The 18,995-nt window shown below is 38.1% G+C and overlaps 1 protein-coding gene across 1 annotated transcript; it reads right to left on the bottom strand.

Annotated features, from left to right (window-relative positions):
* Positions 1 to 7,421: 7,421 nt before the first annotated feature.
* Positions 7,422 to 17,847, bottom strand: LOC132684324 (putative protein ARB2BP). The gene is made up of 2 exons (XM_060640965.2): positions 17,758 to 17,847; positions 7,422 to 8,908 (listed from the first exon to the last, which is right to left on the bottom strand). Exons 1-2 carry the CDS (start codon positions 17,845 to 17,847, stop codon positions 7,814 to 7,816), a joined length of 1,185 nt encoding a protein of 394 aa, XP_060496948.1. The 3' UTR covers positions 7,422 to 7,813.
* Between the last annotated feature and the right edge of the window lie 1,148 nt (positions 17,848 to 18,995).

Raw genomic sequence — 18,995 nt, 5'->3', positions numbered from 1 at the left:
TGGGATTTTGGTGTAGAAGGAGAAGAAGAAGCCAATATTCTAGTTTGAGCACCAGGGTAGACGTGATTAGTAGTGCAGTGAATGGGGAAAAGGAGTGGATGGGGTGAGGGCAGAGACGGTGTGAGCAGTTTTAGACCTAATGACTGAGCTCCCTTCAAAATCAGATGATGTCTCCTTTACAGTATATGGTAGTTGGCTGCATGGGTCTAGAGTTTGTGGGATTTTTAAATTTTTTTTTCTATTTTTTTAATGTTTATTTTTGAGAGAGAGAGAGAGAGAGAGTGCACACGTGCAAGTGGGGGAGGGACAGAGAGAGGGAGACACCAAATCTGAAGCAGGCTCCAGGCTGTCAGCACAGAGCCTGATGCGGGACTCGAACTCACGAGCCATAAGATCACAACCTGAGCCAAAGTTGGATGCCTAACTGACTGATCCACCCAGGCACCCCTGCATGGGTCTAGAGTTAAGGAGAAAGAGAATGGACCATAGGCAGAGATTTGAGAGCTATGAAAGAGGCTTTGAAACCAGAGTCTGTGAAACTATGTGGGTGGAAGAGATTACCCAGTGTCTGAGTAGAGAGAAAGAGTAAACAAAGGAGACTGAAAATGAGCAGCTAGAGAGACAGGAAGAAAATAATCAGAATATGAGAGAAACCAAGGGAAGAGTGTTTCAAGGAAGAGAGACCCAATGGGCTTCAAATGGGTCAACTGGGTCAAATGCTGCCTGTTCATTATGTAGCACAGACTGAAAAGCATCCATTGCATTGGGACCATATACTGAGACTTGGAGGCTGAAGCCAGATGAAGAGTGGGTAAGGAATGAGTGGATTATGAGAAAATGGAGTCAGCAAGTGTAAGTGTTTTAATGAAATTTGGCAGGGGCAATATACAATGGATTCAGTCCCCAGATGTTGCATCTAGGAAATTTGTGCTAATTATTATGACTGCTATGTTGGGAGAGACTTGATCAACTTAAAGGATTGTTAGCAAGGGAATTAGGAAAATAAAAGACAGTGAGAAGAGTGAACATCCTGAGAAGATTGAAAGAAGTGGTATTCAGAGGACAGTTGGAGAGTTGGTCTTGGACAGTAGGAGAAAATTCTTCTATAACAGGAAGACAGGAAGAAATAGGTGGGGATAGAAGCCAATTTATGCCAATTTATAGATATGGCAGCTTACTTTGCATTTCCATTTCTGGAAATGGAATTAAGTCTCTTATTTTTAATTTGTATTTGTTTTTAAATTATGTGGAATACAACTGGAAGGATTGGTTTTGAAGAGTGAGATGTGACCCTTGCCTCACTACAGGAGGAAAAGATAAATGTGTCAGTTCACATGGATCATAATCATAGGCTTAATGAAGAAACCCCTTTTGTTGCTTTCCTCAGGGGAGGAAATTATAGGCCACATGATAATCCGTCATAACTTTGACCTCACAGGAGGTAAATTTAACTTTATTACCTCTGTAGCCATTTATATTTACTCTTTCTAACAGTGGTTCACAAAGTATGGTCCCTAGACCAGCAAGATCAGCATCAGCATCCCTTGGAAACTAGTTAGAAAGGCAAAATTTCATGCCCCACCTACCAATTCTACTGAATCAGAAACTATGGCAGTAACACCCACCAATCTTTGTCTTAATAAGACCTCCAGGTTATCCTAATACACTCTAATGTTAGAGAACCACTGTGTTTGAAGAAACATTGAAAAGCAAGTAAGGAATTTCTTTAATGTTTTTATTTATTTTTGAGAGAGAGCCAGAGCACAAACTGCGGGAGGGGCAGAGAGAGGGAGACACAGAATCCAAAGCAGGCTCCAGGCTCTGAGCTGTCAGCACAGAACCCAACGCAGGGCTCAACCTCCTGAACTGTGAGATCATGAGCTGAACTGAAGTCGGATGCTTAACTGACTGAGCCACCCAGGCACCCCATTCTTGTTTTCTTTTTAAAAGACTTACCTTAGCAAATTTGCAAACAATGTTCTCCTTTTTGTTAAGATATGTTTAGTCTAGTATTGGAAAATCTTTTTTTTTTAATTTTAAAAAAATGTTTATTTATTTTTGAGACAGAGAGAGACAGAGCATGAACGGGGGAGGGTCAGAGAGAGAGGGAGATGAGACACAGAATCTGAAGCAGGTTCCAGGCTCTGAGCTGTCAGCGCAGAGCCCGATGTGGGGCTCGAACTCACAGACTGTGAGATCGTGACCTGAGCTGAAGTTGGAAGCTCAACCGACTGAGCCACCTAGGTGCCCCAAGTATTGGAAAATCTTGATGCATTCTGCTTACAAACAATAATAATAGCCTATTACCTCTAACTATTTTCCACAAGAAAGGGAGAAAAAAAATCATCATATTGACATCACAAGATCTTAGGATTTTCCTGAAGGCCTCTCATATCAGTCTTTTTAAAAATTTTATTTATTTATTTATTTTATGTTTTTATTTTATTTTTTGAGAGACAGAGACAGAGCACTAGTTGGGGAGGGGCAGAGAGTGAGGGATACACAGAATCTGATGCAGGCTCCAGGCTCTCAGCTATCGGTACAGAACGCAATGCAGGACTTGAACCCACGAGCTGTGAGTTCAGGTGCCCCTCTCATGTCAGTCTTTTCAATATCAATATACATCTCTGGTATGCAGTTGATAGCTGAGAACTGGACATGTCCTTTTTCCCTTCAGGCTCCAAAAACATAGATATCAGAAGTCAGAGTATGGGAACAGATAGGGTGATGCTTGGGAGAGAAAGCTTAAAAAACCTTAATTTTCAAAGCAAGCATTTATCTGTAGCAAAAATGCTGATGTTTTGAAGAAAAGGAGAAACCAGTTTCTAAATATACAGAGCTGTTGGGGCGCCTGGGTGGCTCAGTCTGTTAAGCAGCTGACTCTTCATTTCGGCTCAGGCCATGATCTCATGGTCGTGAGATCAAGTTGCACGTTGGGCTCTGTGCCGACTGCACAGAGCCTGCTTGGGATTCTCTCTCTCCTTCTCTGTCTGCCCCATCCCCTGCTCTCTCTTTCTCAAAAATAAATAAAATAAACATTAAAAAATAAACATACAGAGAAGTTTATTAAAACAAGAAAAAAATTAAAATGGCAAGATAAACAGTTTTAGAGCAAAGATAATCTCATGACCAACAACTGAGTTGTGTTCCTATACCATTAGTTTCAACTGACATCATTTCTGATGTGGTGGTCTAAAATATGTTCCCCAATTTTTTGACACTCTCTCTAAAAAGTGGAGCCTAATTCCTCTTCCATTGGATTTAGTGACTCACTTCTAACCAATTAAAAAATAAAAGTGGGCCAGTATGCAACTTCAGAGAGTAGGTCATAAAAAGGCAGTGCATTTTCCTGATTGCTCCTTCACCTGGATGATTCACCCTTGGAGAAGCTGACTGCCATGTCCTGAAGACACCCAAGTGACAAATTTCAGAAACTTCAGTTAGGCTCCTCTGAGCCCTCTTCTGGAATAGTCCTCAACCTTGGCCTTCTGTAAGGCTGCACAGTTTAGTCTCAGCAAGAATCTTGCTAAATCAACACCCCACTCTTGATATCTGATCATGTTTCTCATTCCCCACTCTTGATGTCTAAGTCCTTGACCTGCCTTTAGTAATAAGCCCCTTATCCTGATGTCTCCTCTTAGTAGTTTTCTGTCACTGACACCCTCACTCTGCTCTTTGTTACAAATTTCCAGCTATCTTTGCTGTATTCAGAGTTGAATTCATTCTCTCTTCCCTATTGCAATATCCCTAATTGCAACAGTTTTGAATAAAGTCTTCCTTACCATTTGAACAAGTGTCAGAATAATTTTTTTCTTTAGCAGAAGCAGCCTATGGAAAAGGTCCACCTGGTGAGGAACCAAGGCTTCCTGCCAAACAGCCAGTCAGGTTTTAGATCACTGCAACTCCAAACAATCTTGACTGTATGCTCCTAAGCAATACTGAGCCAAAATTACCCACTAAACTTCTTCTGAATTTCTGAACAAGAGAAACTGTGAACTAATATTTTTTGTTTTAAGCCACCAAGTTTTGAGGTTAATCTATTATGCAGCTATAGATAACTAATACACCTGACTACCAGATTAAATAGTAAATTGGGAGTTATGAGAAACATCAACTCCAAGTTAGTTAAGTGCGAGATAGAATAACTTTCATGGAAACTTTTTAAAAAACTTTTTTCTTTTTTGGTGCTTTTCATATTAAGTGCATTAAATGCATTCTAGTTAGACTATGTCAAAAAGGACTTCAAAGCTCACCTCATTTACAAATTGAAAAGTAAGGACTGGGAGAGAGTAACTGGTTTAAGCAAGGCTTCATTAAAAGCCTTCACTAACCGTTCCTTAAGCAAAGGTTCATTTAAAACCTGCACATCCTGATTTACAACTCAGTGTCCCCCCCCCCCCCATTATGCCACTTAAGACATGGTACAGAAAGAAATTTGAAATATGTCTTTCTGATAAAGATTTGTCTTAGTCTGTCTGGGTTGCTATAACAGAGTATCACAGACTTGGAGGCTTAAACGAATGTTTATTCCTCACTTTTCTAGAGGCTAGGAAATGCAAGAGCAAGGCACTGGCAGATTCCATGTCTGGTTGAGGGCTACTTCCTGATTTACAGATGGCTCTTTTCTTGCTGTGTCCTCACGTAGCAGAAGGGAGTTCTCTGGGGTGTCCTTCATATGAGCACTAATCCCATTCATAAGGACTCCACCTTCATGACCTAATCACCTTTCAAAGGACCCACACCTATCACATTGAGGATTAAGATTTCAACATATAAATTTCAGAGGGACACAAACATTCAGTACATAACAGGGATTATAGTATATGCTGGGTTGAAAAACACTGTGAATAGGAATATTAGAAAGACACTAGAAATAGCTGTATCAGAAAAATCTGCATGTTGGGACTCCTGGGTGGCTTAGTCAGCTAAGCATCTGACTTCGGCTCAGGTCATGATCTCATGGTTCGTGGGTTCAAGCCCCGCATTGGCCTCTGTGCTGACAGCTCAAAGCCTGGAGCCTGCTTTGGATTCTGTGTCTCCCTCTCTCTCTGCCCCTCCTCTGCTCAGTCTATGTTTCTCTCTCTCTCTCTCAAAAATGAACATTAAAAAAAATGAAGAGAAAAATCTCCATGTCCTATTAGATATGGTAGAGTTAATTCTTCAAGTGTCTTGTCTTGTATGGGTTCTTCTCTTACCCATCTATGGACAGATAGATAATTGTAACCCCCTCCTTTTTCTCTTTTTAAACTTCTGGAACAGGGGCATCTGGGTGGTTCATTCATTTAAGCATCTGACTCTTGGTTTTCAGCTCAGGTCATCATCTCACAGTTCATGGGCTCAAGCCTTCGTCCGCCTCTGCACTGATAGCACAGAGCCTGCTTGATCCTCTCTCTCCCTCTCTCTCTGCCCCTCCCCTGTTTGTGCTCTCTCTCTCTCTCCTCTCTCTCTCAAAGTAAATAAATAAACTAAAAAAAAAAAAAAACAACTTCTGGAACAGCCAAAATAAATTTTTTTGTCAATAGTCCCTATTTCAACAAATAGTATTTCTTTTTTTTTTTTTTATTTTTTTTAAAATTTTTTTTTTTTCAACGTTTTTTATTTATTTTTGGGACAGAGAGAGACAGAGCATGAACGGGGGAGGGGCAGAGAGAGAGGGAGACACAGAATCGGAAACAGGCTCCAGGCTCCGAGCCGTCAGCCCAGAGCCTGACGCGGGGCTCGAACTCACGGACCGCGAGATCGTGACCTGGCTGAAGTCGGACGCTTAACCGACTGCGCCACCCAGGCGCCCCTCAACAAATAGTATTTCTATCCATCTAGTTGCTCAAGCCAAAAATCCAGGAGTCCTCCTTCTTATTTCCTTCTCCTTATTCCTAACCTCCAATCATAAAATTTTGTTCATAGCAATCACAGTATTAGTATTTAGCATAAGTATTAAGTAATTAAATATTAGTATTTAAGCATTAGTGTTAACTATATTAGTATTCGTAGTTAAGAATTAATATTAAGCATTTCTCAGAATACTACCAAAATTAATTTGGTCTCCCAGCCTACAAGCTTGTGCTTCCTCTAATCTATTCTCTGAACTGCAATTAGGATATTCTTTTTTTTTTTAATTTTTAATGTTTATTTTTGACAGAGAGGGAGAGAGAGAGCGAGCACACAAGTGGGTGGGTGGGGCAGAAAGAGAGAGGGAGACACAGAATCCAAAGCAGGCTCTAGGCTCTGAGCTGTCAGCACAGAGCCCGACATGGGGCTCCAACCCACAAACCATGAGATCATGACCTGAGCTGAAGTCAGATGCTCAACCAACTGAGCCACCCAGGCACTCCAGGATATTCTTTATAAAATGTAAATCTGAGAATATTCTCCTGTCTAAAACCATCCAGTGTTTTCTACTGTTATGAGAATAAAGTCAAAAATCATAACCATGGCCATTGCAGTCTTAAGCAAGCTGCCTCTGCTTATTTTGTTAACTTAACTTTCTAACTACTGACAAAACCTCTCCTTGACCAAATCTGAGTCTGGCTCCTCTGAGCCCTCCTCTCAGCTAGGCTCTGATATTGGACTCCATCGTTGGTCCACTTAGTCCAGTTTTTGTTGTTGTTGTTGTTGTTGTTGTTGTCACTTAGTCTAGTTTTAGCAAGAATTTGGCTGTCAGTGAAAATTTCTCATTTTTGGCACTTGATCATCCTCTAGATCTGATAAAATTCCTCATCCTCCACTGTCAATGTGTTATCAACCTGGCCTGGCTTCAGTAAGAATTACGCTGAGTCAGTCTAGTAAGAATCTCTCTTATGCCTGATGTTTCTTTCCTCTTAGTTAATTTTCCATTCACTGATCCTCACCCTACACTTTGGCTATAATATTGCCCCCTCAATTGTCCTTGGTGAATTAGAAGTTGAGGCTGATCTCTCTCCCCAACTTCAAAACCCCCATTGCAGCAATCCCTCTTAAAGTCTTCCTTATGTCTTTAATAAATGTCATGAATAATTTTTTCTTTAACACAGCTCTCCCATAATTTTTTAGCTTCAGTTAACTGGACTATTTTCTCCCACCTCAAGACCTTTGCATATGCTATTCCTTTGCCTATGAATTTGTTTTCCCAACTGCTGTTGTCTTTCAAACTAAGCGTCATTTTCTCACAGACGTATTACCTGTACCCCAAGGCTGTTAGCTCTCATACTAGATGTTCCATGGCACCTTGAATTTCTGAACACTCTTCACACTTTCAATTTGTTGTTCATTGTGAACTCCATATGGATAAAGGCAACGTTGGTCTTGTTTGCTGGTGTCCTCAACACGTACTATTGATGGGGACATAGTAGACACTCAAATATTAGCTGAAGGTATGAGTAAACACTTTAAGTAAATTTCAACGTAAGAACAATAAATTCAAACAGAACACAAACATACAAAAATGGAGTTTATAATCATTTTTATGTTCACTTATAATTTTAGTATGGCATTAACAACATAGAAACTGAAGACTGACTTAGTGTTTAATTTCTATCAACTGCAGTTTTGGTGTCATTCTATTAAAACATAAGAGAGGTTTTCAAAAGATCCTCTAACTTGACTAATACTGTAAAATATTAATGATGGCGTTGACTGATGCCCAGCTCATCAATAGGCTAAAAAAAAGAACATATTCACTTTTCAAAAAAAGTAACAAATCAAACCTCAAGCCAGAATATAACACTGTGTATATTCTTTTCATAACATAATACTGCAGAGTATTCTTTTTCTTCTAGCATCTACATTCACAGCATTTCAGTGGGACAAAAAAAATCTTAGGTGACAAAAAAGTAAGTTAAGCAATTTGCTTTCTTTTTGTGGAGCTTCTAGTTACTATTGGCACTCGAGAAAAATTAATAGTTGTTTTGGCTTTCAAAGCTTTTTTAAAGTATTTAAAAATTGACTGAAGGCTAGAGGAAGGGGCTAAGTTGTGTTTTTCTGTACCAGCAGAAACCATAGGAAACTCCTGTTTTAAAACAGTAGCTGCAGGTTTATCCAAAGGCTTAGGGCTTGTCACCCATTCACGGCAGTGGTGCTTTATCCAGGCCAATAACTGAACATCACTTCCCAGCTGGTGTCCTACATGATGTTCAGAGTCAATAAAGGCAACAGCATATACTTTGTTCATCACTTCCCACTTTTTACGAACAAGTAAGTCCATAAAAACCAAGCCTCCGTAACCATGTACAATGAAGGCAACATCCTTGCCTTCAGTCTTTGAAATGAAGTAATCCCAAATGTAAGCCATGTGTTCTTCAGGAGTGTTGCTGCATCTTTTAGGGGTGCACTGGAGAGGTTGCTGGACAGATAAAAAGTTCTCTGCTGGAACCATTTTTAGGGAAGATGACCCCTTAGTTTGTGTTAAAAGGCCTTTCTGCTCTTCTTCCATGTTTAGGTCGATGAAATTGTCATTGGGGTTTAGCACAATTACATCATAATGTGCCTGCAATGCCATTTGAATACATGGTATCTGACTTCCATGTTGGAGACCATGATGTATTATTGCCTGCTGACTCCACTGACCAGCTCTAAAGACTCCTTGGTCTTGAAGAAGAACAAGAAGAACAGAACGATGACTTGTTAATGCTCTCTCACTCATGAAAAAGAAGCTTTTTGGTTCTTTATCAGCCTCTGGTGGGATATATACTTTTTGTAATTTGCATACTTTCTCCAAAAGCTCATAAATATATTGTTCAAGCAAATAGCCAAGGGCCTGGTAGCGCTTGCTGTTCCTCTCAAAGACATTTTTATAATAGTTAAAAACAAAAGGCCTTTGTGTCTCAGTGTGTCTCAATTCAGCTTTTTCATTGAAGTCATATTTAAGTTCTTCTAGTAAGTCAGATTGTTCAATAAATTTTTGGAAGCTCAGCTCCCGAGTAACTGGTAACCACTGAAAATAAAAAAGCAATAATATGTCAGTGGTAGAAAAAACTAAAAATATCCGCTTGTTAAATTATTCCTGTGGGAAATCATTCTAAAATTAAGTACTTCACTAATACATTACCTTTTAATCTAAATTAAGGACTGAGTTAAGGACTTAATCTGAGTTAAGGACTTTAACTCAAAATAATTGTGAATGATGCAAAGTAGTAAGGGATAATTAAGTATGGGACAATGGCCAGACCATACATAATGACAGAACTGACCCACAATCCATAGCAACTTGCCCAGGAAGCCAACCCCTTATCTACAACAAATAGCCCAGGAAGCCAGCCTGCTATAAGTCAGATTTGTATGAAGTCAGACTACTACCTCTAGTGACAATCCAGCAAGCTAAACAATAACCTCTGTTACAACTGGCCACAAATGGCCAGGACTTGACTAATAACTGAGAGCTTTCCTAATTTTTATCCCTGCTTCCAACTTAGGACCCATGAGAAAAAGCCAAATATGCATCCCTAACCAATCACACAGGATATTCTGCTTTTAGTTAGCCCACCTGCAGCTTCCCCAGGCCAACAGCCTCCAATCAGGACATACCAACAGCCTTTCTTATTTTCCACTGTAAAGCTTTCCCAGTTTTCTGCCTTCCTTTGAGTCTCTGCCAAAATGCAAGTGATGTGGTTGACTACATTGATATAGCTAGCACAGAATAAATAGGTTTTGCTTTTCTCATTTGGTTTGGCTTTATTTCCACAGTCAGCATTCAATAATTTTTGCTGTTAAATAAATGGCAGGGGATGGCAGTGGGGGTGAAATGCGAACCAGGCAGTACAGGTTATGATCAATTTATCTTACAATGAAGATATGGTATTTCAGATGTCTGAGAAGAAAAAAGTGGCTGACTAAAAAGTTAATTTAGACAGTTATTTTGGACAAAGCCTAAAAGGAAAAGAAAAGACTTTGAAAGGTTAAGTGGCTTGCCCTGAAGATTATTCATTAAATTATTATTAAATACACGATTGGGTACTGAGGTTGTCGGACTCTAAAATTCATGTTCTTAACTAATATATGAATATGTTCTCTGCTTAATTTCTTAACATTGACAGTGGTAATCCATGACTCACTTCCAATAAGTAGCAGTGAAAATGATTTTTAATTACACTCATGATACTATTAAGGCTTATGGCAAAATTAAGATGGTGCTTGCTTACTTTATTTTCTTAACTCTTTTCTCACTTTCTGAAACTTATTCTGATTCTCATATGTAACGGCTATGTTATGAAGGTGTTCGGTTGTCCAAACCACCCAACATATCTAGACTGTTCTCTATTCCCTCCTGTTCCATTAAAAAACTGTTTTCTGGGGTGCCTGGGTGGCTCAGTTAGTTGAGCGACCAACTTCGGCTCAGGTCATGATCTCGCGGTTTGTGAGTTCAAGCCCCACATTGGGCTCTGTGCTGACAGCTTGGAGCCTGGAGCCTGGAGCCTGCTTCGGATTCTGTGTCTTCCCCTCCCCTGCTCACGCTCTGTGTGTGTCTCTCTCTCTCAATAATAAATAAAACGTTAAAAAAAACACTTTTCTTCTAGTGTTGCTGATCACAGGGGCCATTATGTAATTAATGTCTTTCCAAAGTGTAAATGACAGATAGACCTAATTATCCTTTAAAAGGAGAAGGCTTGGGGTGCCTGGGTGGCTCAGCCTGTTGGGCTGGGCATCCAACTTCAGCTCAGGTCATGATCTTCATGGGTTGTGAGTTCAAGCCCTGTGTCGGGCTCTGTGCTGACAGCTCAGAGCCTGGAGCCTGGTTCAGATTCTGTGTCCCTCTCTTGCTCTGCCCTTCCCCTGCTGGTGCTCTGTCATTCTCTCTCAAGAATAAATAAAACATTAAAAAAAATTAAAAGGAGAAACCTCTTGGAGGGAAGGTGGGTGGGGAATGGGCAAAATGGGTGATGGGTATTATGGAGGCACTTGCTGTAATGAGCACTGGGTATTGTATGTAAGTGATAATCTCTAAATTCTACTCCTGAAACCAATATTACACTATATGTTAACTAACTAGAATTTAAATAAATAAATAAATATATATATAGAGAGAAGTCTGTCGAATTAGATTGATTTAGGTTTAAACCCTAGCTCCAGATTTTCAGTTCGAGTGACTTTCAGCAGGTTCTTACCTTCTATGAGTTTCTTCATCTTCTGAGTTTTACTTTATGCTATTTAATAGTGATCCTTATTACTCTCTATCTTGCTACTCTGCTTTATTTTTCTTCATAGTCTACATTACCACTTAATACATAATTGCTTGTATATTTTTCAGCTTTACGTCTTCCCTCACTAGAATGAAAGCTCTAGGAGAACAGGAATTTTATTTAACTACTATATCTTCAGTGTTTAGAATGCCCTCTGGCACATATTATATAAATATTTTTTGAGAGAATAAATGAAAAATAGGGATAACATTATTTCACAAGGCTGTTGTGTGAAATTAACTAATGTAGGCAAAAACCATACTACATAGTGTCTCATGCATGGAAGGTTCTGTGAAATTAGACAGGATGATATTCATTTTTGAGAAATGTGAAGTAAAAAACCATATATATCTCTTTCCAGCCTTCCTTATTCACTTTAACATTGTGATATTTATCCATTTAATAAATGTATTTCTACATCATTCATTTTGTTTTTGGTGTTCCATTTCTTGAATATGCCATAGTTTAACCATTTGCCTGTGGAAGAACATTTAGATTGCTCTAATTTTCTACTATTATATACAAAACTGAAATGGATATTTTTATAGCTATATTTTTGTGCACATATCAAAAATTTCCCTAGGCAATATACTTTAAGGTGGAATTTCTAGGTTATATCAGCATCTTTCACTTCACCAGACATTGCCAAATTGCTCTTTAAAAAGAAAGTTCTATTTTATAAATTGGCATGGATGACCAGGTTTGCACAGAAAACCAATAGTCTCTCAGATCTAAAATACCCTGTTTAGGGGTGCCTGGCTGGTTCAGTAGGAAGAATATGTGACTCTTGATATTGGGGTCATGAGGTAGAGCCCCATGTTAGGGGTAGAGATTACTTAAATAAATAAAATTTAAAAAAAGCTCAAAGAACTGGGGCGCCTGGGTGGCTCAGTCGGTTGGGTGTCCGACTTCGGCTCAGGTCATGATCGCACAGTGAGTTCCAGCCCTGAATCAGGCTCTGTGCTGACAGCTCAGAGATTGAAGCCTGCTTCGGACTCTGTGTCTCCCTCTCTCTCTGCCCCTCCCCTGCTCATGCTCTGTCTCTCTGTGTCTCAAAAATAAATAAAAACATTAAAAAAAATTTTTAAAAAACAGATCAATTTCTTCTTCTTAAAAAAAAAAAACCTCAAAGAACTAAGCAAAGAATTTTGTTAGCTATTTAACTCTTTTTTAATCAGAAAGTAAAATAAACAAAATCAGTATTTTCATTCTTTTTTAATCAGTATTTTTTAAAAAAATTTTTAATGTTTATTTATTCTTGAGAGAAAGACAGAGTGCAAGTGAGGAGGAGCAGAGAGAGACACAGAATCCAAAGCAGTCTCCAGGCCTTGAGCTATCAGCACAGAGCCCAATGTGGGGCTTGAACTCGTTAACCATGATATCATGACCTGAGCCAAAGTCTGACACCTAACCGACTGAGCCACCCAGGTGCCCCTTAATCAGTATTTTCTAACAGCACATAGCACAACATTTAATGATCTTTTCCACTTTTGTTCGGTGTTTGTATACTTAGTTGTTTGAGACACTTCTCAGGGCTGAAGAATGAGAGTTTGCAAACTGGAAAAACAAAATGGCACATAGATATATAAAGGATAGGTGGTGATGGGGTGAACAGGAGCAAGGTAGAGAGTATCTTCCAGAATGAAAAGCTAGATGATTTCTAGCACATTTTGCTTGGTTAATATCCTCCAACCTGAAACTCTCCCCTAAATTTATATCTAATTGTCTACTAGGTATATTGACTTAGCCATCTCAAGCTTAACATGCCCAAAATACCTTCTTCAATCTACTCTCTCTACTCTTTACTATCTTAGTACATGGCAACTTTATTCTTTCAGTTGCTCATGCTTTAAATGTTCCTTCTCTCTTTTACAGTCAATCCAATTAATCAGCAAATCTTTAGGCTCTTATTTTTTTTAATGTATTTTAATTTTTTATTTTTTGAGAGAGTGCATGTGTGTGCAGGGGAGGGGAGAGGGAAAGAGAGAGAGAGAGAGAAAGAGAGAGAGAGAGAGAGAGAGAGAGAGAGAGAGAGATTGAGAGAGAGAGAGAGAATCCCAAGCAGGCTCCATCTCAGGAACATGAGCTCATGCCCTGAGCCAAAATCAAGAGTCACATGTGAAGCTCAACAGACTGAGTCACCCAGGCATCCCTAGGCTCTGTTATTTGAAATACACCTGTAATCTAATCACTTATCACCCTTCCACCTCTATCACCCTAGTTCAACTCAACAATAACTTTATCAAGTAACATTATCAAGTCTCCTATATAATCTCTTTGCATAAGCTCTTATCATCATGCAGTCTGTTTTCCACATAGCAGCTAGTGTAATCTTTTCAAAACCTCTAAATTGGATCTCACACACCTGTTCAAAATTCTCAATGGTTTCCCCTCTCAGAATAAAAGATTAGGTCCTTATCACTGCCTGCAAGGTCCCACATGGCCCTTAGCTCTTCAATGTCATTGCCTTACTTGCCTACTCATCTAGCTGCATGATCTGGCTCTTAGCTCTTTCTCAGGTGTCATTTCCCACTATGCTCTTGCTTACTTCACTCTAGCCACACCTGCCCTTTTTGCCTCCAACTGTGGAGCAAGCTCCTGTTTAGGGCATTCCCCCTTACTATGCCCACAGCTTGGAACACTCTTCCTGTAGATATTTCATTTCTTTCACATTTCTGTCCACTTGTTATCTGATCAGAGATGTGAGCATTCTATCTGAAAGGGCAATTCTAATTCTTCCTCATTCTCCTATCTATGCTTAGCTCCTTCCCTTCTCTTTCCTTCCTTTCCCTTCACTTTCCTCCCTCTCTCTACCTCTCTTTTTTTAAAGCACTTATTTCCTACCAGCTGACATATACTTGCTTATTTTCTGCACCCCTTCCCCCGCCAACCCATTAGAATGTAAGTTCCATGAGAACAGGGACAAAGACTTTGTTTTGTTCACTACTGTATCTCTAGTTCTTGGAATAATGCCCGGTACATACTAAGCACTTAAGTATTATTGTTAGAAATTTATGATTTTTGCTAAGGGCATAAGTTAGTAAAGAGCAAAAGACCTCTAGCTGCATATACAGGAGAAAGATGCACACAAAGCTCTCTAAAAATTATAGAGGCTTCTTGTATAACTTTAAAGTTAATAAATGTCAATTTATTAATCATTCTTAGAGAATATCCTATGCATTTATGTTTTTTTCTTTTACAAATCAAGATGGTTCATTTAAATAAAGGAGAAAAATCATCAAACTGTTTTTAGTTCTCTAAGGATTGGGTTGGAACAAGATAGCTTAGTTTTAGGAATAAGATTATTAGAGCTGCAAAGCATGTTATTGATATTCATTGTTAATGTTTTTTTTATAGAGAAGTAAGGATTTTCAAAGTAAAATGACATACCCAAAGTAACTCAGGCAGCTCTAGGAGACTGAGAGAAGATTCATTTTCACCGGTGATCTTGTAAATGCATAATATTTAACTTATTTCATTCATCTTCCAAAAATTTAGTGAAGGTATTTGTTAGACACTTAGTGTCTTACATCAAGTAGCCTAGTCATTTTACATTGAATGGAATAATGGAGAATAGTATATAATCATTAATTAGAATATTAGGGGTGCCTGGGTGGCTCAGTTGATTAAGCGTCTGATTTTGGCTCAGGTCATGATCCTATGCTACATGAGTTTGGAGTCTCCTGTTGGGCTCTGCGCTGACAGCATGGAGCCTGGAGCCTGCTTCGGATTCTGCGTGTGTGTCTCTCTCTCTCTCTCTCTCTCTCTCTCTCTCTCTCTCTCTCCCTCCCCCTTCGTACTCTATCTCTCTCAAAAATAAACATAAGAAAAATTAAAAAAGTAATAATTATTAATGAGAATTTCAAATTAGGTTCTTCTAGTAACCTGGATTAGGTGATTGACACAGCTGTTATTTTTTGTTTTAGGGATGGCTATTGTTTCTAATTATTTATTAAAAAATTTTTTTAACGTTTATTCATTTTTTGAGAGAAAGAGAGAGACAGAGCTTGAGTGGGAAAGGGGCAGAGAGAGGGAGACACAGAATCCAAACCAGGCTCCAGGCTCTGAGCTGTCAGCACAGAGCCCGATAGGGGCTTGAACTCATGAACTGCGAGATCATGACCTGAGCCAAAGTTGGACGCTCAACTGACTGAGCCACCCAGCGCCCCTCTAATTATTTATTTTAAAAATTGTAGTATAATATACTAAAATTTACTATTTTAGCCATTTTTAGTTGTACAGTTCAGTGACATTAAATAGATTCACATTGTTGTGCCACTGTTACTGCTATCTATCCATAGAACGTTTTTCATCTTGCCAAAATCTAACTTTGTAACCATTAAGGGATAACTACTCATTTCCCCATTGCCCCAGCCCCTAGCAAACCATTCTACTTTCTAGGAATTTGACAAGTGAGTAGTTGGGGCAATAGAATCACAGATGCACATAATTTTAATTAGCTTGATTTTAAGGCGCTCCTTTTCTCTCCAGGATCATCAATTGGCTTTACTAAGCAATATTTTACATTCTTCACAGATGAACAGTAAGCTTTTATGAAAATAAAATTTTACCACCTGAGAAGTTAGCATCTAAAACCGTGGTTACTCAGTAATACCTTATTATAGTGATTATAGTCCTTTGGTATACTTTGGAGGTCTTTTGTATATCCTATGCCATTAGGAAGCACAGAGTGAAGGATGCTTCACTCAGAAAATTTAAGAATATCTAAATGCTTTTTATTACAATGACCATGATTTTATTTATTTAGAAAAACAAAATAAAGAATCCTAGAAAACATGTCTTAAGAAAATAATTACTATTTTCATACAAAAGCAGATTATTCTCAACACAGAATGCAAAAATGAAGTTTTTTACTAAAATTATGCTTGTATACAATTCTATTTAGTAAATTACAGAAAAAAAACTAGAAAATGATAAAGCTAATGAAATAACATATGTGAAAGGTTCAAAAAAAGCAAACTAAATCCCTTCCTCCTAGGATTCCTTCTCCCTACCTACCTCTCCCCAGGAAAGACTAAAGTGGCTGAATTTAATGTAGCTGAGGTAAAGACACAGAAATAGGCTATTAGAAATAGAAAGAAAAATAGAATAGAATAGAAACAGAATATTAGAAATAGAAAGAAAAAAAGTTAGATGTCACCAAATCTTGGGTTTCTCAAATTTGAGTATGCAACAGAAGTTTCTAGAAAAGTTAAAGAAAAAAAAGTTTAGTCAACTATTATAAAGAGAAACATCTCATAACAACTGATGGCTAGTGTTGCCAGCCATCCCTAAAGGGCCTTCCAATGCTTCTCTCTGAAGAAGAGAACTAACTTGAACACAGATTCCTTCTATAGCTTTTTGGACAACAGATTATCCATCTACTCCTCAAATACCTAGAGTTACTGCAGGTTTTCATAACTTGTGGAAACAGGCCGTTCCACTGCAGGGCAGTTACAGTTGCTGACTGTTAAAAAAAAAAAAAAAAAAAGATATCCTTAAAACTAACTTAAAAAAAAAAGATACCTTTAAAACTAAACAATCTTATGTATCTTTTCATGAATTACAGATTACTTCATTTATATGTGGAAGAAAAACTTGCTTCACGTAAGAATTCTCAGTATTTTAAAGATAAAAGTCAATTACTAATGAAAATGGAGCGAATAGCAACATAACATAACTCCATGTATCTTTGCAAACTGTAGGCTTTCCTGGAGCCCATGGTAAGAAATTCCACATTGTTTCTTTTAGTTTTTAAAATAGGAAGTCCAGATATCTATAGTGCCCATCTAAACCTCTTTACATTCATATTGTACTTAAAGTTAATTCACTTGTGATGACAAAGGGCCTTTTGCAGATTTTATTAAGCTCTCTTCAAAGAAATTGTTAATCCAGGGGTAAAACAAAGGGTTGATCAATTTCATACTGTCTCTTTGTCTTGAAACTATTAAAACCAAACCCACTGCATAGAACAAAAATAAAAATATAATACTTAATGTAATCACTTTTATGCACCTTTAATGCTCAATAAAGAGCCGTACCCATTAGATAACACCTGTCCATCCTCTCCTCTTATAAAATACTGGGCTGATGAATTTCTAATCTCAAATAATTTTAATTTGAAAGGTTCTATACAGTGTGAGTTAAATGTACATGAGCAAAATGACATTATCCCCAAACATACTAAGACAATCACTTTTTTTTTTTTGTCTTTCTTATTTTTAACATAAGAAACCTCTCACCTGAGCATCACTTATTTTTATGAAAGGCAAAATGAGGTTGACTCTCTCAAAAGTAGAAACTGAACTTTTAGTCCTTTAGTTGTTTGCAGTGCAGTTAACTATGAGACAGAGATTAATGCTCTAACAATAAAAATACTGGTCCAAAAGCAAATTTGAAATTCTTGAGCTTCAAGTTCATTTATCTTCAAACATTATTTGAAACAAGTTTCAATTCAAAGGGACAAATTGGCTACACGGTATATTAGCAGAACGGTATATTTGTTTCAAGAAGTCTAAGTGACACATTTGCAAACTAAATAATTAACTTCTTATAATTTCATTTCTTATAAGCTAATGTCTTACTGCTAAACTTTAAAAACACTTACTTTTATGGAAGCTGCTAATTTGGGTGGAAATGGATAAGGCCTACTTACACTTTCCTTTTTTATGTTCCCATCTCTCAGCTCTATTTCCATCTTTTGCAGTTAATTTGTTTCCTACAATATTGGCAAATGAATTAAGCTGGTTTGATTCCGGAGTTAAATTATTCAATGAAAAACGTCGATTTATGAAGAAACTTAAAATTCAGCTATTTTTTTTCTTTAAACAGTGTTTTGCTTTGTTAAACAGAAATAAACTAGGGCCTCTAAATGAAACCCTTGTCGTGAATTTCAATCTCATCAAGCTCTGAAATATTCCTGCTTTTCAACTATTCCTGCCCTGTAAAACACTCCCCCGAGCCCAAGAGCCCAAATAGGCTTTAACACCTGGAGGCTTACCTGTACCTCAGCACACATCATACAGTAATTAAGGACGCTTGACTCAAGAAGCAGGAGACTGGGCTCTAGGGCCAGTTAGGTAAGTCCCTTTATTGGCCTTGGTCAAATGGGGAAAGGGGATGGGATGTTAAGCTCAAGTAGCTCCAAGATCCCTTCTGCTTGGAACATTCTAAGATCGTTTTGCCTCTGACTAATCATGTTTGAGCTGAATTATGTTTAACTTACTCTGATTACATCTTACACATTTAAAAAACTAATATGTATATCGTGGCCAATAAAACAGGGCAATTTTCTAAACTGATGAGCCCTTTGAAAGAACTGAAAAAGAAAAATAAGTCTAAAAATAGTCTGAGTTCATTGAGGACTGGGCTAGTCTCTTAAGTACTTTAGCAATAGTTGAACGAATTCCAGTTTACAGCCATCCACTTTCTATAACTTCAGCGTTTTATGTTTTAAAAAAACTGAGTTCTAGTTTACCTTTTTTTCTGGACCTTTAAAAATGATGAGTGTGAATTTTAAAAAGAGATCCTCTTTATTACTATGCCATTTTTCCTCAGCTGACCAAATACATTTCCACTCCAAATGCTAAGCCAATGTCTAGGCTAACAGGTGGCTTTACCGTCTTTTTATTTCTGAGTTTGAGGACACTCTTGAGGACAAGTAGCTAGGAGAGACCGTGTAGTATTCCTTTTATTTTCATTTTTCTGGGCCACCTCGCGAGAGTCATTAAACTACAGGAGTTCCTAAAGTTTCCCCTTTTTCAATTTTCAGTCTACCCCAGCCTTGAAAGTAAACAAAGCCGCAGACGATCTCGGGCTAAAACCACGCACACAACCTCACTTTCC

This window comes from Panthera onca, chromosome C2 (genome assembly GCF_046562875.1).
Source record: "Panthera onca isolate mPanOnc1 chromosome C2, mPanOnc1 haplotype 2, whole genome shotgun sequence".
Taxonomy (NCBI): domain Eukaryota; kingdom Metazoa; phylum Chordata; class Mammalia; order Carnivora; family Felidae; genus Panthera; species Panthera onca.
Note: the sequence above shows the minus strand (reverse complement) of the source record. Positions and strands in the feature narration are given on the sequence as shown.